We start from the raw sequence: 23,734 nt of genomic DNA, 5'->3' as shown, positions 1-23,734 counted from the left end.
GACATTTTGCTACAAGTATCCCAAGAACTGCTGCAACTCAATAAGAGTTTAATGTACCTTTAGAAATCATCTTTCATATTTCTGTTAGTTAGAAAGATATGTTGATTTCCTCTTTCTGCCACAAGAGGGACTTCAGCCCTAAAACACAGTTACTTAGATTTAAGTGTGCTTAAGTTTCCTGTAGGAAACAAAATTGCACCTCTTCCACAGAACTCCAGAAAAGCATTAAATGATTGTTAGCCAAATGTGTGTGTGTGTGTGTGTGTGTGTCTACATATAGACACACACATTTGATATTTCAGTTGTTATCCTAAAATAGAATTTTCTGCCTTCAGGAAATTTCTGTCTGGACTAATGAGTTATTTGATTATAGAATAATCATTACCTAGCCATATTGGTATTCCTGCATATACCTTCTTGGAAATTTTGTCAGGGTTTCCAAATGGCAAGAAAAAGCTACAATTTTCTACATTTCTCTCTTATCTTTTTGTAGTCATTCTGAATTTTCCAGTGCAGACGTGATAGCCCTAATTTTGTTATTGATCACCCAAAGCACTGCAACAATTAAAAAAAATAACTTAGTGCAAGTTGTCTGCTAGTCCAAAAATAAATTTACCTTGTACTAATATATGACTATGGTTTGTGGGCAGAAAGGTAGAATTGAGGGATCCTTGGTGTTCTCAGAGTTGGTTGTTTTCTTGCAGATTTTTCATTTCCCATTTTCTTAGTGAAAAACAAAACTAGATATTGAAAATATCATATAGGACACCTTCAAAATAATGGGGCCTTCTAAAGGCAAGACAATAACAGAATGAAAAATTAGTTTTAAAAGATCATAATTCTTTGACTCATAATATGTAGTAACTGATTAGCATTGATATTAGTTGATGAGAATTTGATTTATAATTAATCAATATTGATAGGAATCATGTGTTGGTTTTCCACTCTGTTCTATCTATTCTATGTCAATTAATTCTATTTTGAAGATCTGGATATGCAGTGCAATCAAAAGTTTTTCTAATTCTAAACTGTATGTCTTTCAGAAGCATACATGAGGACAAAAGGAAAGACATTTATTGTCCTAGGCTTTTGTTTTTATGTAACAGGCACCAGAAAATCACATTCACAGAACACCCTTAATTCTTCCATTCATAAGACCATGTCTCAGTCTTGAAAAATTAGAACATTGTCTCATGTTTTAAAAAATGACTTGATTTATTTAAATAAATGATTTCTTACATTCTACCATAAAGGAAATGTGCTATATTAATATTGTATAGTGGGAGTGTGGGTTATTAGAAAATCATGATATGAAATGCATTAGGAAGAGGAGCTTCTGATTTATTTATTTTTGAGATTTATGTTCCTTCTCCCAACAAGAAACAATAAGAACAATATTTTTCAAACACAGCACAGCAAAATACCCTGTAAAATGATTAAAAATATGATATGTCCAGTCCAGACAGATCAAAAGTATAGCAAGTATACTACTTTTCAAGTATTGCTTGCAACCAAAAGCTTATCTAAAGAGAATCCTTGTAGACTATGTCTCTGCAGGAGAGCTTGTGACTACTTCAGGATGTTTGGGAATTGCAGGTGACAAGAGAAGAATCCTCAGTTTTAAAATATCTGGGTAAACCCAATCGAAGGGTGTAGCCCTTTAGGTAGCTTTATAAGTCTTCACTAGCACTTTCAACTGTATCCAGAAACTGACCAATAGCAATTAAATAGCTATTAAATATCAACTAAATAGCAAGCAAAAAAAGTTTTTTTTTCAAAAATAGCAGGGACACAGAATTTTGGAGTACTCTAAAGGATTGGAGTTCAGAATCAGAACAGAACTGGAAGGGACCTTAAAATCTTCTAGTCCAACTTCCTGCTCAAGCAGGAGTTCCTATACCATTTCAGACAAATGACTGTTCAGTCTCTTCTTAAAAACCTCCAGTGATGAAGTACCCACAACTTCTGAAGGCAAGCCATTCCACTGGTTAATTGTCCTCACTGTTAGGAAGTGTCTCCTTAATTCCAGATTGCTTTTCTCCTTGATTAGTTTCCATCCATTGTTTCTTGTCCTTCATTTTTTGCTTTTTGTTTGTTTTCTTCCTTCCCCCGCTTTATATTAGTGGTTTTATCTCCCAGTTTAAAAGTTTTAATAAAAATTAGATAATTAAAAAAAGCTGAGGTAGAAGTACTTTTTTTAGCCAAAGTTCCCAATTCCTGCTTTCTATTATTCTTCCCAATGAAATCAGTGGTTGCTGTCAGTTTGTGTCTGTGGCATATGAACATATCTCATACCCCAAAGGAGTGGGAGGTTTTTTCCTATGGGAGGGACTTTAATGCTTGACTAAGGAAAATTCTCTGTGCTCTCTGCAGGCTCTTCCCAAAAAACACATTTTGCTCCATGCTTGGAATGAACTTTCCTTCCCATGACATTTTCATTTTAAATATAAGGCACAATAAGAGCAATTAGGGAAATGTTCCCGTTGGTTTGAATTCATTGGTCAATCTTGTACCAGTAAAGATGGCACTTGTGGCAGACTTCGTAACCAACATTATTGGTGGCCTTTTTACCATGGGGCTGAACACAACTAGGACCTGAAGCCTGCTGGTTGGCATACTATCATATTTCCATTCTCAGTGAACCTAGAAGATTGTTCTATTACTGATTTTGTTGTAGTGGATTACCATAAAAATTTATAAGATAGAATAGAATAGAATAGAATAGAATAGAATAGAATAGAATAGAATAGAATAGAATTTTATTGGCCAAGTGTGATTGGACACACAAGGAATTTGTCTTGGTGCATATGTTCTCAGTGTACATAAAAGAAAAGATACGTTCATCAAGGTACAACATTTACAACACAATTGATGGTCAATATATCAATATAAATCATAAGGATTGCCAGCAAAAAGTTAGATGTTTAATAGATGTTTAATAAGATGGAAATCATTTGAAGATTTCCTTTGAAAGACATTTATTCATGAGCAAAGAAATAATGATCGCTTGCTTTGTGGATTTCTGATAAAACGGCAGGGTATTTAATTGTATTTACAACAGGGGGCCCTATGGAGTCCTGCTCTTTGAGAAGGCACTTTCTCCAGCTTAGACTTCCGTATGATTACTGGCTAAAAGAATAATGCTCTGTCGTGAGAAGCCACAAAAACGGATCCTGCGTAGTGTAAATGGAGAAGGCAACGCGCGTTTGTACTACGGGAGACGCTTCGCTATTCGACGCCTTGTTTCTAAAGCCAGGAGGCTGGTGGAAAGTTCAAGCGCACCTTGGCACCAGCCTTCGCACCAGCCTTCGAAGCGCTTGCTTTAATCCTAGGCGAGAGACCCGACAAGCCAGAAATCTCCCGAAGAAAACTCGCTGCTGGAGCCGGCCGGCCATGCCCGTTGAGTTTTTCTTTTCTTTCCAGCCAGGAGGCAGGCCACGAAGGATCGCGGCGAGCAGATTCCGGAGCAGAGCTCTCGGCGCGCCGCGAAGTAATTCATTCCCGTGAACATTGTCCCCGCGGCAATCTTGCTTCCCCGAATGCGAACAAAAGCATTCCCCCTTCTCCACCCCCCCTGCATCCACCCCTTTGCGGTCGTTCAAACGCCAGGAACATTCGGGAAAGGCAATCGCGGTCAGATTAAGAATCGGAAAAGCGGGGAGCGTGCAAGGGGGGGGAAATCAATTCGTGAATAGAGCAACCCCCCCCCGCGCACCCACGCAGGTTGCAGACAGGAACAAGTAATTGTTCGGGCAAGGGGCGAAATGGTAGCAGCAGGAGCCACGTGATCCCCCCTCCCTCCCGCCGCGGGTCTCTGGGGCAGCTGCCCACACCGGGGTGCCCGTCCACCCTCCCTCCCTCCCTCCCCGCCGCCGCCGCAGTAGTCTCCTCCCTCTACCGCCCACCGCCCCCCGCGTGCGCAGGCGGGCGGACGGCAGGCAGGCACCGGCTGGAACTCAGTGGGTCGGACGCAGCCATGGCGGAGGGAGGCGAGGGAGAGGAGCTGCTCCGACCGCCGCTGCCCGCCGCGGGGTCGCCGGGCCCCAAGCGCCTGTGCTCGCGGGTGGTGGGGGCGGCGACGCTGCCTCGAGCCGGGGTCTACCCGGGAGGTCCCGTCGGAACGGCGGCGACGGGCGGGGGCTGCGGCGGAGGCGACGGCGGGACGCGCGGCTGCTGCCCCCCGGGCGGGCCGGGCACGGGGCCTGGCTGCGGGCCGGAGGGGGCGCTGCTGCCCCTGCTGCAACCCGAGTCGCTGCTGGACGCGGCAGCCAAGCGGGTGGCAGGCAGCTGGGCCTTCGAGCGGGTGGAGGGCCGCTTCCAGCGCATCCCGGAGCCCGTGCAGCGCCGCATCGTCTATTGGAGCTTCCCCCGCAGCGAGCGTCAGATATGCATGTACTCCAGCTTCCAGCCCGGCCGACCCAGCGGCAACGGGGCATCCGGCAGCGCCTCGGCAGCCGCGGCCGGCGGTGGGACGAACATCGGAGTCGGAGGAGAGGAGAACCCGGCGGCCGTCCCTGGTCCAGCTGTTCCCTCGGGGGCGTCCGGCCCGGCCCCTTTGCCGGCCGCCGCCAGCGCCGCCATCTCCGAGGGGCTCCCGTTCCGCAGAGGCATCCGCCTCCTGGAGACAGGCGCCGTGGATAACGTGCTTCAAGTGGGTGAGTGAATGCCCTGCCACGGAGGTCGCTTCTCCTTCTGCCCCGTCATTCCACCTATCCTTTCCGTCCGCTTTCCTCCCCTGTCCTTTTTTCTGCCCTGTCTGCCTCCTCCCCTTCGTCTGCCCTTCCGCTGCCCTCCCGCCTGTCAAGTTCCATTCCGGTGTCGACTCTCGCCCTCCGCTTCGCTTCGTTTCCCTTCCCACCTTTATCCCATCCTTGCCTCCTTCCTCCCCGCTCGTTTTGTCGTCTTTTCTCCCGTACCTGTGTGCTCCAAGATCCCGACCCCCCAACACGCACAGAGACACACACACAGACACACACACATAAACACGCGCGCGCGCACACACGATCGCAGCCTTTTGTCTGCTCTCGTTTGTAATTTGACAGCACTTCCCACCGCGGCCAGTTCTCAGAGCTGAGATTGAGGGGGGCGGGGGGCGGGAAGAGGAGGCTATGTGGAATGTGTTTTGTGGCAATTGAGAAAGGAGCAAGCACTGTTAATAAATATTGTTATTTCTGTAACCTGGTTGGTAATTGGTGTGTGTTTGTGTGTTGTTGCTAATGGTTGGGAGGCAGACCTTGGTGTGAAGTCTCCAAAAGCATTAGGCAGCTTCCAGTTGAGTGGTTGAACTGGACTGACTTAACACACCTTTCACCCAAATTGTGTCTGTAAGCTTTGCTTTCGTGCCCAGCCGCTCCCAGCTATCCCTTCCCTGCTGGTGGAGAGTGGGGTAGCCAAAAGGCCAGATGAGGATAAGAAAAATTTCATCACATAAAAAGGCAGCTTGGAAAACTGTGGAATCTAAACTGATGGTGGTGCTTTTAAAATGGAAGAAAATACCGCTTTCTGCCCAAAGAATTGAAACTTTCCTGGATTGCAACAAATAGTATTCCTTAGGAAAAAACAAAACAGGTATAACTTTGACAAGTATCTGGTTAGTTGACATATTACCATTCCCTTTCATTTAATGTAAAAAGATACAGCTTTCAATACTGCATTTTACTATTCCATTGGAAATAAAGAAGACACAAATCCTTTGACTACCTTGACGTCCTGCACAAAGTTGATCAGAGGCTTATGAATGAAAACTAAGCAACAAAATGAAAGAAATCTTTTTTTCAGTCTAACAGAAAATAATCTCATTTGCATAGTTAATAGAGATAAATGAAATGAGTGTTCTTATCAAAACTGGTATCTTGGTATGATTTGTTTTGCAAATCTGAAATGTAAAGTTATTTTGTACTCAGTCTACTGTCATTCATCAGCAGCAAATTCATTTTTTGAGTCATTAAAAAAATCCCAATAGAATGAAGGAAAGGTACAACCTAGACCTAATTCAAAGGACAAGAATATTATACATTGATTTTGTTATCATACTCTGGTATGTTTACATGCCAAAATGGTAAAGAGATTATTTTGTTAGATTTTTTTCCCCAGATTGGAACTTTGTCCAGTTTTGATAACAGATCCTTCAGTCATTTAAGATAATTAAAAAATAATGAAATGAAACAATACACATAATAAAAGAAATGAGTCTTCATAAAGACTTCATTAAAGTCTTCCTTTAATAACGTATTTAATTGTCTATCCAGTTTGGCATCTCTACATGATAGAACATTTCAGACTGAAGGAATAGAATGTATTAAATTTCTTATAAAGGAAGACATTAAATTAGTTATATATTTGGTATGTGAATGTTGGGGCTGGGAATTTCAGGTTTGATTTAATGTATATAAATTCATTTGGATTGATTTTTAAATGATTTTTGTTACAATAATATGCACCACCAGGTAGAATATTATGGGTAAATTATAAGTAGCATGTTCTTATTTCTAGGAATCTTCAAGTCATGCTAAATGCTTTAGAATTTGTTATCAATATTTGCTATAACAGTTTAAAAATACTTCCTCTAAAATGAATATTCTTAAAACATAGAGTAAGTAAACAATTTATAAGAGACAAAAATCATTTCAGTCTCTTAATTATATTAAAAATGTATCTATCTAAATTGCAAAGACACATTTCTTGAATATGGAAAAGAAAAGATTAAGTTTGTAAAGGTGTTTCACTAGTACAACCATGTTCAGTTTCAGTGTAAATCAAATTACATAGGCCTATTGATGCTTATACCCAAAGTATGGGCATAGTTACATAACTTGTGCATTTTATGATTCCATGATTAGTACAAATATCTTGAGACTTGCAGATAGTAATATAACTTCTTATTTTGCTAGGTTCTGTATTAATAACTGTAAACTTTAAATGCAGACTAGTATTTGTTAAATGTTTTTTTAATGGATTACTCAGCAGTGTCAGTGATAGTTTACTTGTTGAACTATGAATCATGAATGTGTGCTTCATGAAGGTATATAGTCTATTCAGACCATAATACTAAAAAAGGTTTTCGGTTTGCACTAATGCTCTATCTCAGGTTTTTTTTTTAAAAATTCCAAACCATAAACTAATTCATAACAGGGTTGGAGAAAGAGATGAAAAATTGCTTACTTAATAGAGGAAGGAGTTAGTGTCCATTTGCATAATATTGTAAGCTGTTTGCCAGAAAGGGGCTGAGGAATAATTTAATAAAGCAAACATGCTCTGAGGTGATAGATGTTTATTTTGTGCAGATGGTGGGGCATAATTCATTCTGTAATTCTACAGGTAACCGCACCTTTTAATATAAAAAGAGGCATAACCCTAACCAGAAAAGAAATTTGTTAGGTCTAGAAATATTTGCACTGAAATTGGAAATTTGATGCTTGGATATACTACATGGGGTCATTATATATTAAAGAAAAAAAATCCTACCAATGGTATGAAATCTGTTCAACTGCTAATTTATAGTCAACATTATCTGTGATTCTGCATTTCTTTATGTTGCTATACAACCAATGCATTTTTATGTTCCTTCATACCTGGTAAAATCATGTGAATATAAAAGAAATATTGTTTCAAAAGAATGTGGACAGATAGTTGTGTATTGGCGCTTAAGCAATAAAAAAAGTAACAGGTGGACAGGATAAAATAATTTTTTGCATGTAACCTTTTGGTACCTACCATTGTCAATAGTTTATTGCTCTTTCATATTTGGAAAAGCAAACACTGTTTCATTTTAATGTAACTACAGTCATTAAATGGATATTTCATGTTTGGAAAGCTGTTGGACACAAGCATCTTTATCTTTTAATAAGCACATAATAATACATATTTAGTTTTATGTAGCAGTGGTAGCAGTATTTAAAAATTACTAGATGCATTAAAAATAAAAGTACATAGAATCTTAACATGAAACATCAATATCTGGTGAGATTTTCTGGAAATCTAAAAGATGGGGATATTAATATTTAGTAAACTAATTGTCATATTTTTTTCCTGTACTTGTGTAAGTGGGGACTACTTTTTTGAAGCTTATATATTCAAACTTTGCAATGCTCAAGTAATAAGTGCATTTGTGCCACCCCTATTAAGGATTCCATTTGGGTTAAAACTGGGCAAGGAATAAATGTAGCATTTGCTAAAAGATATGTAACTTTCATGAGATATCCTTTGCTCAGGCTTACTTTTAGCAGCGCTCCTGGTAAATTAGCTTTTGTCTTAACTGCCTAATATTTTTACCCATTTTAACATAACATAACAACAGAGTTGGAAGGGACCTTGGAGGCCTTCTAGTCCAACCCCCTGCCCAGGCAGGAAACCCTACACCATCTCAGTCAGATGGTTATCCAACATTTTCTTAAAAATTTCCAGTGTTGGAGCATTCACAACTTCTGCAGGCAAGTCGTTCCACTTATTAATTGTTCTAACTGTCATTTTGAATGGTTAAGCATTTATAATAACAGTTAAAAAACCAGAACTGAAGTGTGATAACAGAGAAATGTCTACAGACACTTCAAAGACTGCAGATATATTCTTATACATCATGTCATGTAAGTGTGATAGGCAGTAAAGAAATTTGATAGGTAAATAAATAAATGTCATGCTAGAAATCATGAGCTAGTGGGAAACCATTTGCCAATTGCAGTACTGCTGCGACTGACAGATATTTTTGACAGATGGCTTAAGTAGATCCACATATTTAGCCCCCTGTCAAAACTTTCTCCAGACTTTGCTTGTCATTCTGATGGTATAAGCTTGCTGTGGCTTTAAAAATATTTTGCAGCTCATTTCTGAATTTCTCATGTTTCTCCGGGAAGCAATGACCTACAATTTGAGAACCCCTATTCAATGGAGCTGTTGTTATTAGATATAGTTAGTTAGCTATTCAAAATATTAGAACAAACACATTTAATGTAATATAGTTTGTCCTTCAATGGCTAACTTTCAAGCTTAAAAGCTTGTATTGTATTGATTTTTGTTATACAGTTTATAGAATCATAATCAAATTGGAAATTAAAACATCGCAGCTGGTTGAACACATCCAAAAGAAAGCTCAGCATCTCAGTGGGTAATTAGCTCTAAACTGCTGTGATAGAATTTTTTTTCTAACGTTCGACTGGAAATTGCTTTCCTGGAACTTAAATCCATTATTCTGTGTCTGACATTTTGAAACAAGAGAGAACATGTGGACCTTCTTCTATACAGTTGTACCTGGGTACTTGTTAATTGTTACGGGAGGTGTGATGAGTACCAAACAAATGTTTCCCATAAGGAATAATGTAAATAAACTTAATGCATTCTCAAACCAATGACAAGGTACCTTTTTAAGGCAATATGTAAAAAGATAGGGTTGTATATCATTACTTTAAGGTAAAGGTAAATGTTCCCCCAAAGATGTGTGCTAGTCGTTTCCGGCTCTAGGGCCAGAAACGACCATTACTTTACATGAGAAATAAACCTAAAAATTAATAAATACTTAGATTAAATAAAATAAAAACTTAACTTTACCTACATAGATGAGGGAAAAAAGCACAAAAATACACAAAATGACCACAGAAGCTAAGATAAAGTTGCAATGGGATGTGACAGGGCATGAGCTATTGCGTGACTAATACGTCACCCTTTGTTTTGGCTGGAATGGGTAGAGAGTCACAAGGCAACTGACACCTACAAGTTCTAGTTTGCGCTTTGAATACCAAACAAATGATGACTACTGGGACAAAATTTTCTTGTCAAAATGCATTGAGTACCAAATTTGATGAGTTTCAAAGCAGTTGAGTACCAAAGTACCATTATATAACATTATTTAAGGTATTATCATATCCCTCATTTCGAGATTAAAATTACTACATCCCAGCTGTTCATAGGACTTCACTTCTAGTCTCTTGGTATTTTTGTTGTCCTTTGTGGAACTTTTTCCATTTTTAGTTATTTCATTGATTTAACTGATGTCCTCTTGCCATGTGACCTTGGTGGCTAGCATGGTGAAAAGAGTTAATAGAAAGTCATCCCAAAGGTGCTTTTTCAAAAGGCAACTGGACTTTGTTTTTTACTTGAAGATGTTTCCCTTCTCATCCAAGAAGCTTCTTTAATTCTAGAAAAGCTTCTTGGACGAGAAGTGAAACGTCTTCAAGGAAAAAACAAAGTTCAGTTGCCTTTTGAAAAAGCACCTTTGGGACAACCATGACCTGGGTGCCCAAGAATCTCCATGGACATTAATAGAAAGTTGTAAAATAATAAACAATAAGATAAAATATATTGTGCAGGGGATCAGACTCACAACGCATATCTGACTCAGCTGCTTTCGTGGGACAGTACCTACAAAAAAGCCCAATCTTCAGGTACTTCATAAAGGCTGACAGGAATGGGGCCAGTCACATTTGGGATTGTTGAAGGAACCCCACACATGTGGGAAGAGAGATTGTTCCATAGGGCAGATGATATACCTTATATATGGTGGCATTATTTGGTGGGTCCCAGACATGCTAGCTCTATTGGATCATATAGAATGGGCAGAGACAATAATAGACAAATAACTCAGACATAATAAGAGAATCATTTCAGTGAATCCTTAGTGTAATGACAAGAACTTGAAAGAAAAATATGACCAAAAGTGAATAAAATATAACTATTTCTTATTCTTATGGAAAAGAATAACACACATGGAAAATGTGTGTTTCTTGATGTGATCCAAAACTTCACTTGCTTCTTTTTCTGATATTTTGCAATAACATCATATTGCTGCCTCACGTGCAATTTGCAGTCAACAATTATTCTGAGGTACCATTACCAAATTATGTATCCCTCCTTACTACACTTTAGTGATTGAATTTTGTTTCCAAAGTGAAAAGCTGTGCACAAAATTTGTGTTAACTTTAAGTCCCATTAATTTCAAGCACTGGCTTTGCAAAGATTGTACAAGTACTGTACTCCTCGACTTAAAACATTTTGTTTAATGACTGTGGTTTGAATTTTTCTGGTTGAATTTTTCTACATTTAAAGTACCATATACTTCTACTCTAGAGAATATTAAATGTGTTTTTCATATGTGGTACTGTACAGATGAAACCTAGCAGGGAGAGGCGGAAAGATAAACATATCTGGCTAGTTTACAATTGCTCAGTGAGGAATCTTTGAGGGTGTCTAACTCAATTTCATTGAGGGAGGCATCAGGGTTGTGTTTGGCCTTGGGGGGCCTGGGGTGGCAAGGGTGGGCATGGCCAGCTTGACGTCATTTGTGTCAGCGGGGCCTGTGGTGGCCCGAGCACTTTGCCAGCGAAAACAGAGCTGTTTTCGACTGCGACAGTCCTGCAATGCTCTGCCAGAGAAAACAGAGCTTGGGAGGGCCGCATATGGCCCTTCCAAACTCCATTTTTGCTGGCAGAGGCATTGCAGGCCAGTCCTTCCTTGAGGATTGTCGGTTAAGTAAAATTTTTGTCTGAGCATTTTTAGTCCGTTGGGAACTAGTAAACAGATTTTGCTAATTTTTGTATTGTTGGTAAAACCTCTCATCTCATACCTATTTTCACTAGACATGATAATGAGACCAAAGAAATACTATACAGGGAGTCCTTGACTTATGGCTATTAGTTCAGCAAAGTTCCAGTCACTGCGATGGCCCCAAACCAAGTTGTGTGAACAAAATTTGGACATTTGTCAATATTTATGTTTGGTTGCATCAGTCTGCTGGCTTCCCACAAGAAAGTCAGTGGGGAAGTCAACAGGGAAGATCACAAGTTTCTTCACTCACACACCCCATCCCCTTCACTCATTCATACCCGCTAGTTTTGATCTTTCCAATCCTCCCTGCATTTGTGCATAGACAAGCATCCACCAGCTCCTTCCTTCCCTGGATTTTCCTGTGCTCTCACACAGACATGCACCCAACAGCACCCTCCTTCCTTGGGTCTTCCTGTGTTCACAGACAAACATGCATGCACCTCTCATGCATCCCCCCCTCTTTCCCACACATGCAATCCTCTTTCACCAGCCTCCCGAAGTTCACTCTGCAGTCCAGCATCCCCCAAGTTGTGTGTAGACTGCATCGGGTCTCCCGGGGCCTCCTCTACCCTCTCTGCAGCACCCACTTGATCCTTACCTGAGGCTGCTTTTGCATCCTACTTAACAACTTGAAGGACTGCCTAGATGGAATTTGGTTAAATTTGGTTAACGACCATAGCAAGGAATGCCAGGATTGCCATCACTAAGCAATGCAGTCATGCAGTGTCATGCTTTAAAACTACATTACTTAGGGCTAGCAATCCCAATCCCAGCTGCCATTATAACTCCAGGGCTACCCGTGCATCAGGGGTGGAATCCAGCAGGTTCTGACAGGTTCTGGAGAACCAGTAGCAGAAATCTTGAGCAGTTCGGAGAACCGGTAGCGGAAATTTTGAGTAGTTCGGAGTACCAGCAAATACCACCTCTGGCTGGTCCGAGAGTGAGGTGGGAATGGAGATTTTGCAATATCCTTTTCCTGGAGTGGGTTGGGAATGGAGATTTTGCAGTATCCTTCCCCTGCCACTCCCACCAAGCCATGTTCACCAAATCACATCACACCCACCAAGCCATGCCCACAGAACCAGTGGTAAAAAAATTTGGATTTCACCACTGCTGTGCATGTATACAGTGTTGCCCTTCTTAAACAATTTTCAGCTTTGAGTACTATTCAGTATTAAGCTACATTGAATTGTTAATCTTATCACTTTGACATCTGTCTTCTTCTGGAAGTATCCAACACATTCTCTCAACATGTTTGATGCTCCTTTTCTCTCAATTGTCTACTTCGTTCCAAGAATGATTTTTGGAGAGTTCTTTCAGGGTCAGTAATGAGAAGAAGAAGAGGCAATTAGAGGGTGAAATAGAAAAGTGATAATAAAGAAATAAGATATATGTAAGCATCAGTTTGGAAAGGAGTAGTGCTTTTCTAATGGAGAGTCCAATCAGCAAAACGGCTGTTATTGGCAGTCCACAGAAGCATGTGATATATGAGCACCTTTTCCAGTTGCTTGGGTACTATATCAAATGTTCTATGGAGCAAAGAACAGAACTTACACTCTGTTGCTTTATTAGTAAAAATATCCCTGCTATTTTTCTGTACAAGTAGTTCTCAACTTACAACCATAATTGAGCTCAAAAGTTCTGTTATGTGATTATTAAGTTAATTTTTTCTCATATTACAACTTTTCTTCCCACAGTCGTTAAGTGAACCACTGCAGTCGTTAAGTTAGTAACACGGTTGTTAAGTGAATCTGACTTCCCCATTGACTTTGCTCGTCAGAAGACTGCAAAAGGTGGTCACATGACCCCTGGTAACCACCATAAATATGAATCAGTTGCCAGGCATCTGAATTTTGAGCACATGACCATGGGTATGCTGCAATGGTTCCAAGTGTGAAAAATTGCCCTAAGTCCATTTTTTCAGTGCTGTTGTAACTTTGAATGGTCACTAAATGAACTGTTATAAGTCGAGGAGTACCTGTATCTAGAAATAAGGAAGGAATATTTTCTTCACCTTCTGTGGAAAAAGGAATCTTATGACATTACAAATATAGATTTGCCTAAAGGCTGTTGCAGTGATGATGGGGAATCAGAGCATGCAGTTAGCTGATGCAGTTAATATGTTCTTTGAATTTCCTATTATATTTGTTTTCATCTAATTTACAGGTCTATAGTGGTATATGACCTGGATTTGTGTCATGAGTACAGCAGATACGGTTTGTTATTGCCACATGACTGCTAAGCAGCTACTATAAGCAGCAAGCGTGTCTAGAAGAAATCCACTGGAATGGTGCCACATAGATAAAAGGGGCTAGATTGTACTACTTGCCCCTGATGTTCTTGGATATTTATTGGCAGTGAAAAATCCTCAGCAGTTGAAGCTTGTGTGAATAGGATGGGCAGATACAGGAGAAAGAATTAATATTTCTACATATGTAACAAATATGCAGGAGAAGTTGTTTCAGTAGGTGATTTTCACACAAGCTGTACTTCTTTCTCAGTGTTAAAGGTACCCCTTACACCAGGACTGTCAAACTCACGGCCCGTGGGCCAGATGCGTCAATCACTGGCCACGCCCATGCCTGGTTTAGCGAAAGGGAAAAAAGTCCCGATATGTCATGTGATGATGCCGTGATGCCGTGAGTTTGACGCCCCTGCCTTATACTATTTCGCATCCAGGCATCCTATGAAGGCAGCCTCAGTTTTCCAGGGCTGCTTTTCTATAATTGTAGCAGATTTCACCTCTCATGGCAATGGGATTTATTTTTGGCTAAGTACAACTTTGTGTTTCCTCTAGGCAGTATTTTACATTTTAATCTTCTTTGGTTTAACAACAATTACAGGGTGCTTTCCTCAACACATTTTGTAAAGATTAAGTCTCGCTAAAGTACATCAACAGAAAACCTTTCTAACTACTGTACTAGACCTGTCTGGGTGAGGATGCAGTGATATACATACAGCAAGGAGTAAGAGTTTAAGTTATTCTACAGAGCAGCTTTGAGGAGCAAACCGTTTACAGGTATATAATGTTTGAACTGCTTAGTGACATTGCAATATACATAGTCCTTGAGTCACAATCACAATTGGTGACTAAAATTTCTGGTGCTAAGGAGGTTGCAGGGTTAAGTGATTTACAATCTTTTTGCCATGGTTGTTAAGTGAATCACTGCAGTTGTTAAGTGAATAACTTGAACATTAAGTAAATCTGGCTCCACCCATTGACTTCTTGTGGTAAACCTGCTGGAAAGGTCACACATGGCAGTCACACAGCTTTGGAGTGGTATAAATACATGCTGGATGGCAAGCACCCAAATTTTAATCACAGGACTGTCCAGGGGATGCTGCAACAGTTCTAAGTGTGAGGGCTGGTCATGTCACTTTTTTCAGTGCTGTTGTAACTTCAAATGGTTGCTGAATGAGTGGCTGTAAGTCAAGGACTTCCATGTATTAGATCGGTCTTCTCAGAGATAAATTTCAGTTGGTTTAGTGGAATTTATCCTGGAAATGTAATGAATATAGATATCTCTAGATGGGCTATTTATACTTGTCCAAGGACACGAAACAAACAGGATTATAGGTTGCTAGAGTTAAGCAGTCATAAATTCCTATTGTTTTCTGTAGAAAGTTAAATAAAGGGCTTTAATTTTCCCATTAAATTTAATAGGGTATTATGATTTAAATATTCTGTTTGCAATTTTGACAGTTAAATATTCATAATTTGGCCTTTAGAATCAGATATAAGTTGTACTTTTATGTAGAAAAAACAGCTTTGACTTAATCCATCTGATAAAAGGTCTTAGAGTTTTAAAAGGTTATGGGTTAACCTTAATTCTTATTCTTATTAAATGATTAAATAATAAATCATTTTTATTAATAAAATAATTATCCTTATTAAAGTCAGGTTTTAATTTTAAATAAGTAATCTTGAAAGATTTGTTATAACAAAATGTAACATTTTTGAAAAAAAATTATAATTAAAAATATATAAACAATTTCCATGACTGTTTTCTTGGGAACATCTAGGTCATATTATGCAAATACATGTTTGGATGCTGTAGGAACAGTAGTTCTTAATTGTAATGTAGCACCTGTTCTTTATTGTTGTGAAGCTCTGGGCCAGATTCCATTGTACTATTATATACTGTATATCGGATTGTACTCAAGTGCAAAATAATGCATTTAAATGAAGCCCAATTTTATTTTGCACTTTGCAAGCAATAAAACTGGAAAGAGGGGACTTCCGGTATGGCTCCGCTTCGTGGAGAGCAGCTATGATTTAGCTGCTAACTCTCTAGTCAGTAGAGCTGTCAGGACATCGTAAATCTGGGTCCGACAGCTTGGAATTCTCTCCTTCGGGCAAAGAAGGAAAGATGAGCATTCAGGTTTGAAGTTGAGACACCCTAATAAGGGAGTTCTCCTTCTATAGCCTAATAAGCTCCTGGCTGGGCGAGGCTTCTGCCTTTATGGCGGACAAACGAAGCGTCCAATTTCCACGGAGTTGATTTATGATGGACTGTAACGTGGACGGAGCAGAAACTGGAGTTTTAACACTTGTTTGTAAGAAGACTGCAAGCCCCTGAGGATATATTTGCTGCGAAGATAGGAGAGAAGAAAGCAAATGGCGGTTTTGTGGAATGTGTGTATTGAAAACGAAAGTTAAAGCTAACAGCTAGTGTCGAAATAGAAGATATATAGGAATGATTAAATGGAAGAAACGAGAATCTTATGATTTATATTTTTTCTTCTTCTTCGGGATTATAGTGATTTAGAAGAAAAGTTTTTTGAATTTTTCTTTTTGAATTTTTTCTTCTTCTTCTTCTTGGTCCATTATCAAGCTATATTTTTTTTTTAAAAAAAAATGGCTTTTAAGCAAATAGTGCCAAAAGTCATTAAAAACTTTGAAATTTCTTCAGCTCAGATTCAAAAATTAAAGGAAGAAATTAAAAAGGAATTAAGAAATTCTTTACAGGAGTTTTTGGAGAGTCATTTTTTAGAAATAGATCAAAAATTTGATGAAATAGAGAAAGAGATGTTGGATTTTAAGGAAGTGGTGGAAGAGCAGAAGAGGGAAGTGAAAATGGTAAAGAATGCAATTGCGCAAATATTGAGCTCTTGTATTCAGATGGAGGATGATCTTGCAGAAATTAATAAAGCTAATTTAGAGTTTAAAAGGAAAATAGAAGAAACTCAAAAAAATCAAAAACAATTGGAACTTAGATAATAAGATGGAAGATATACAGGCAAAGGTAGATAGGGCAGATGAAGAAAGAGTAATATTACAATATAGATTAATGGAATATGCTATAAGGGTGAGGGGTTTGAAACAAAATAGGAAGGAAAATTTAAAGGAGATTTTTACGCAAGCCTTTGCTCAGATAAAGGGTGTGGAGCCGGAAGATTTTGAGACTAATATTGAAAGAATTTATCGTGTTAATTCTTGGTGGGCAAGACAAAATAGAGTACCGAGGGATGTGGTTATTTATTTTACAACTAAAAAGGTTAGGTATGAAATTTTGCAAGCCTTTTATAAAAATAAATTCCAAATATTGGGACAAGATATAAAAATGATAAAGGAAATTCCTCCTAAAATGTTAAGAAAGAGAAGAGAATTTGCTTTTTTAGTGGATGAGTTTAAGAAACATCAGATATATTTTAGATGGGAAGTCCCAATGGGTTTGTCAGTGAATTTTAGAGGCAGAAAGTATTTTCTTAATTCAGTTATGAAAGCGAGACATTTTTATATTAATGTTTTAAAGAGTGGGAATCCTTTGTTGTTAGATGCTAAGTTAATTGGTTTGGAAATGATGGAAAATAGAATGGGAGAGGGGAGGAATGTTTAAGATGTGAATATGATGATTATGGTTAATTTTTGGAATTGATTTGTTTAGGATATAAATTATAGGATTTTTGTTATTTGCTATTCGTATGGTATAAATTTATGGGATGATATTATTTAATTGTGAAGGATGGAAAGTGAAATTTATGAATTGATAATGTGGATGTAATGATTTTAACTGCTTACTGTTATATTATGGATGTAGTTTAAATGATTATTTGTTTTAAATGATACGTTTATAGATAGTAAAAGTTACGAAGTTAAGTTGGAAATACTATATTTGAGAGATTTTATTCGAAATGATATTTGATTGATGGAGTAGTATTGGAAGATTGGATATTAAATCTTATGACAATTGAAGAAATATATAAGTGATGAAAATTTGAATTTGAGAAGCTGGATTGTAAATTAAGAAATGGACTTATGAAATTTGAAGGAACATACAAGTGGCTGAAAAAAAATATTGAACTTTAGAAGATGGACTAATTTTTAAAATGGACTGTAAGAAGAACGGACATTAAATGTTATGGCAATTGAAGAAATATATAAGTGATAAAAATTTGAGTTCGAGAAGATGGACAGTAATTTGAGAAATGGACTTATGAAATTTGAAGGAATATACAAGTGGAAAAAAAAATTGAATTTGAGAAGATGGATTAATTTTAAAAATGGACTGTAAGAAGAAGTAATATGTGAAGTTGGTATTGCTTCTCTTCTTTTTTTTTTATTATTCTTTCCTATCTCTTTATTTTTATTGTGAGGGGATCTAAAGTTTTAAATTTTTAAAGGTGGGAGGTTATGTATATTTTGTATACGTTAGTTTGTGATTGTTGGTCATAATACCCGGTATTTGCTCTGGGAAGTCTGGGGGAGGAAGGGGAGGGGGGAAGGGAAATGATACATGGATTGATTATTAATGTACAGTAATTTTGAAGATATGAAATTAAAATTTAAATGATATTGGGGATGCTCGACTGCCATTTCAGGAAGAAAAGGAGAGGAGTAGAAGGAGGGAAGAAAGTAGGTAGGAATGAGTAGAGAAGGAGGAGGGAATAAGAAGGTTAGATAGGGTGGAAGAAGGAGGAGTGGAGAAGGAGGAGAGGAAGTAGTAAAGTGAAGGAGATGAGGGTGGATGGGAAAGTAGTAGAGGGTAGAGAGGGAGGTTGTGAAGAAAGGAAGTGGCAATCGGGCAGGCTTGAATCAGTAATAAATAAAAATTTAATGATTAATGATGGATAATTGTTTGTACATAAATATGATGTTGGAAAATGGAAATAAAAATTATTTATATAAAAAACTGGAAAGAGGAAAGATGAGCAATTTTAAGGGATGGAGCAAAATTTGCGGGAAGAAGTGGAGCAGTTATACCTAAAGCAGACCTAGAATTTGCTGTCTCCTGATTCTTAGGCTAGTACCACCAAACTGACAAAATATGTTTTTAATGCTGCGTGCTTTGCTTTATTTTTTGTTTTCTGCTGTATATCATCCAGAGTCACATTGTTTGAGTTGGGCAGTCACTGAATCAATAAATAATAGGATGACCTATAGCTCTCTGGAGAAGTCTGTAATGCAGGGAAAGGTAGAAGGAGAAGAAGACAAACAACAGGAATGGGATAACCTCCGTAGCAGTGGCAAAAGGGATACCATTGGAAGACCTGAAGGGCCAAGTTGGGGGACAGGTTGCCAAGAGGCAGCATCATCATCTTGATGACACATAATCAATCACTCAAATCAATTAATCAACTTTATGTCAAGTAGTCTTCAGAATGTTTTCTCCTTCCCTCTTTCCTTTCTAAAATCCTTTATTTATTTCTAGCATCCTTGTTACATAAGGAGAGAGGAATCTTTTGGTGACTAGGTGCTCCAGCTAATAGTTCTGGATGTGTTGCAAGGTATCTGGGGAGGCATGCCTTGTGACTGTGGCAAAGATTTTCCTTTTGCTTTTTCCTTTGTTTTGAAGGGGAGGTTGGTGAGATTTCTTTTTCGTTATTAAAATAAAAAGGTTTCTTTTTTGTTATTACATAGACTTTTTTTTATTATTCTTTCCTATCTTTTTATTTTTATTGTGAGGGGATCTAAAGTTTTAAATTTGTAAAGGTGGGAGGTTATGTATATTTTGTATACGTTAGTTTGTGATTGTTGGTCATAATACCCGGTATTTGCTCTGGGAAGTCTGGGGAGAGGAAGGGGAGGGGAAGGGGAGGGGAAGGGAAATGATACATGGATTGATTATTAATGTACAGTAAGTTTTGAAGATATGAAATTAAAAAAATTTAAATGATATTGGGGATGCTCGACTGCCATTTCAGGAAGAAAAGGAGAGAGGAGTAGAAGGAGGGAAGAAAGTAGGTAGGAATGAGTAGAGAAGGAGGAGGGGAATAAGAAGGTTAGATAGGGTGGAAGAAGGGAGGAGTGGAGAAGGAGGAGAGGAAGTAGTAAAGTGAAGGAGATGAGGGTGGATGGGAAAGTAGTAGAGGGTAGAGAGGGAGGTTGTGAAGAAAGGAAGTGGCAATCGGGCAGGCTTGAATCAGTAATAAATAAAAATTTAATGATTAATGATGGATAATTGTTTGTACATAAATATGATGTTGGAAAATGGAAATAAAAATTATTTATATAAAAAACTGGAAAGAGGAAAGATGAGCAATTTTAAGGGATGGAGCAAAATTTGCGGGAAGAAGTGGAGCAGTTATACCTAAAGCAGACCTAGAATTTGCTGTCTCCTGATTCTTAGGCTAGTACCACCAAACTGACAAAATATGTTTTTAATGCTGCGTGCTTTGCTTTATTTTTTGTTTTCTGCTGTATATCATCCAGAGTCACATTGTTTGAGTTGGGCAGTCACTGAATCAATAAATAATAGGATGACCTATAGCTCTCTGGAGAAGTCTGTAATGCAGGGAAAGGTAGAAGGAGAAGAAGACAAACAACAGGAATGGGATAACCTCCGTAGCAGTGGCAAAAGGGATACCATTGGAAGACCTGAAGGGCCAAGTTGGGGGACAGGTTGCCAAGAGGCAGCATCATCATCTTGATGACACATAATCAATCACTCAAATCAATTAATCAACTTTATGTCAAGTAGTCTTCAGAATGTTTTCTCCTTCCCTCTTTCCTTTCTAAAATCCTTTATTTATTTCTAGCATCCTTGTTACATAAGGAGAGAGGAATCTTTTGGTGACTAGGTGCTCCAGCTAATAGTTCTGGATGTGTTGCAAGGTATCTGGGGAGGCATGCCTTGTGACTGTGGCAAAGATTTTCCTTTTGCTTTTTCCTTTGTTTTGAAGGGGAGGTTGGTGAGATTTCTTTTTCGTTATTAAAATAAAAAGGTTTCTTTTTTGTTATTACATAGCTTTTTTTTTATTATAGAATAGAATAGAATAGAATAGAATAGAATAGAATAGAATAGAATAGAATAGAATTTTTATTGGCCAAGTGTGATTGGACATACAAGGAATTTGTCTTGGTGCATATGCTCTCAAGTGTACATAAAAGAAAAGATTTTCATCAAGATACAACATTTACAACACAATTGATGGTCAATATATCAATATAAATCATAAGGATTGCCAGCAACAAAGTTACAGTCATGCAGTCATAAGTGGAAAGAGATTGGTGATGGGAACAATGAGAAGATTAATAGAAGTGCAGATTTAGTAAATAGTTTGACAGTGTTGAGGGAATTATTTGTTTAGCAGAGTGATGGCCTTCGGGAAAAAAACTGTTCTTGTGTCTAGTTGTTCTGGTGTGCGGTGCTCTATAGCGTCGTTTTGAGGGTAGGAGTTGAAACAGTTTATGTCCAGGATATGAGGGATCTGTAAATATTTTCACGGCCCTCTTCTTGATTCATGTAGTATACAGTCCTCAATGGAAGGCAGGTTGGTAGCAATTATTTTTTCTGCACTTCTAATTATCCTCTGAAGTCTGTGTCTTTCTTGTTGGGTTGCAGAACCAAACCAGACAGTTACAGAGGTGCAGATGACAGACTCAATAATTCTTCTGTAGAACTGAATCAGCAGCTCCTTGGGCAGTTTGAGCTTACTGAGTTGGCGCAGAAAGAACATTCTTTGTTGTCCTTTTTTGATGTTTTTGATCTTGCGATATGATAGAACCTAGAAATTTTTGTTAACAAATTATTGTTAAGCATGGTTTAATGGTTATAGTAGTATACATTACAAAGTCAAATAGTTGAAACTTCTGCTGCCAGTTTTCAGCAACTGTGGCTGTAGAAATGTGTGGGCATCGCAAAAATATGGCCTCAGGGTATGCATCCAAATATGAAGTCATTTTAAATTTTTTGGCAAATTTGAATCAGTTTTTTAAGGGTTGTTTTAATTATGGTGTATGTTTCTGTTTGTATTTTATTTGCCTGTTCACCGCCCTGAGTCCTTCGGGAGAAGGGCGGTATACAAATTAAAACATCATCATCATCATCATCATCATCATCATCATCATCATCATCATTATTATTATTATTATTATTATTATTATTATTATTATTATTATTATTACTACTGTGTCTTGGTGGTTTAAATGCTTCTGTTTGGCTTTCCTGCCTCTTCATTTTCCAGTGTTCTGTGTTGCTTTCATGACTTGATTCAGAGCCTCTCTGTTCACATAGGGCTGCTTTGCACTTCTTTGCAAGCTATGCAAAGCAGCAGTTGTCTGCAGGCTGAAAATGTGCTTTTGCTTTCAGTTAAACTAGTCTCTCTGTCTCGTGGGGGACTGTTGATAATAACCTCTTGCCACAATCATTAGAAGACTCATAAAGTTCACATTAGAGAACCTCGGATAAGGAGTGAGTCCCTCACAGGGAACAGATGGTTCTTGAGAGAGCGAGAGAGAAATAAGCATGATTCAGCATTACAGTACTAGAGCAGTCAGAAATACAATATCTTTTTTCATATACTTTCAAAATATGAAAGTATGCCTATTTTGTACATATGAAATGAATCTCTCTCTCTGCCCCGCTCCCTTTTACTCTGTTCCTTGTCTGTCTTTCTTTCTCTCTCTCTCTCTCTCTCTCTCTCACACACACACACACATTGTTTGTTTGTTTCCCACCTTTATTATTTTTATAAATCAAGGCAGTGAATACACACAATTCTCCTTCCTCTTCCTATTTCCCTCACAATAACAATCCTGTGAGGTGAATTGGGCTGAGAGAGAGTGACTGGTCCAAAGTCTCCCAGCTGGCTTTCATGCCTAAGATGGAAGTAGAACTTGCAATCTCCTGGCTTCTAGCCTGGTGTCTTAACCACTAGACCAAAGTGGTCTAGTTTTTTTTAAATTTAATAAATATAAGATGTTGTCATTTCTTTCCTGAAGCCAGTTGCCATAATGAGCATTAGAAGGTGTGTGAGTTCCTTTAAAAGCAACGATCCCTGAATCAAAGAGTTTCATTAAAAAAAAGAAAATCTATGAGTGCAAAGTACAAATGATATAAAAGAGGTTGAAAAATTGTGCAGACATCAATGTTTATTGTTTTTTCACCTTTTTATTCCTTGAAAAGTACATATTCATTCACTGTTTCAAGAGCAATCAATCCTGAAGCCTTCTTGTGAGAAATAAAAAAATTGTTCATGTTTCTGTTTGTTCATGAATGTGCTGGATGTCATTATGCCATAATTAGTGTTTTGTGAGCATTTTTATCAATGTTGTCATTATAAACTAAAAATCAGAGAATAAAATAAAATATGCATTTGTTTATTTATGTTTCGGCTCATTGTCTGGCACAGTGGAGCCTGAGCAATTGTGTTAATCCACACTCAGCTGATGACATCCACAAGTCACATTTCTTCCCCCTAAAGGGAGTAAAATGCTCATGTGCTTGATTAACAGAGGTCAGGGTGGAATTCTACAGACTGCTAGCATTGGGCAGCCTTAATTGCTCTGTCTCTGTACCTACATTGCCTATTTAAGTAGAATAAATGTCTAAATACTAAAATGAACTGCATATCTGAATTTTAGACAAAGTGAAGAAAGAACTGCTCCCACTCATCTGTTCAAAACTTCACTCTGACTAGTAAGCAGTTCATTCTAATTTCTGACATGGTATGTGTGGAAAAAATGTTTGTATATAAATAAATTGCAAATACATACAAAATGATATGTTAAAATGTTTACATACTTAGTTAAAATATAGAAACTAGAAAATATAATAGCATGTCACATGACACACTCATTAAAGCTGTGTCTTCAAGTCAGTTTTTACTTCTGGTGATTCCTCACTGCATTTTTCAGAAGTGGTTTGCCATTGCCTTTTTCTCTGATTGAGAGACTATAATAGCTGGCTCAAAATTACCTGGTTTTATATCTAAGACAGGACTAGAATTCACAATCTCTCAGTTTTTAGCTTGCTGCCTT

General features: G+C 38.2%; 1 protein-coding gene across 2 annotated transcripts in view; it reads left to right on the top strand.

The window, feature by feature from the left end:
* The first annotated feature begins 3,952 nt into the window (after window positions 1-3,952).
* ZSWIM5 (zinc finger SWIM-type containing 5) overlaps window positions 3,953-23,734 on the top strand; it is a 152,425-nt gene continuing 132,643 nt past the window's right edge. For both annotated transcript variants that reach the window (XM_058175242.1, XM_058175241.1), the window contains exon 1: window positions 3,953-4,655. In XM_058175242.1, the coding sequence (XP_058031225.1) occupies window positions 3,977-4,655 (679 nt within the window). In that variant the 5' untranslated portion in view covers window positions 3,953-3,976. The remainder of the gene's footprint in view (window positions 4,656-23,734) is intronic.

This window comes from Ahaetulla prasina, chromosome 3 (genome assembly GCF_028640845.1).
Source record: "Ahaetulla prasina isolate Xishuangbanna chromosome 3, ASM2864084v1, whole genome shotgun sequence".
Lineage (NCBI taxonomy): Eukaryota > Metazoa > Chordata > Lepidosauria > Squamata > Colubridae > Ahaetulla > Ahaetulla prasina.
This window is presented reverse-complemented; position numbering and strand designations above follow the sequence as displayed.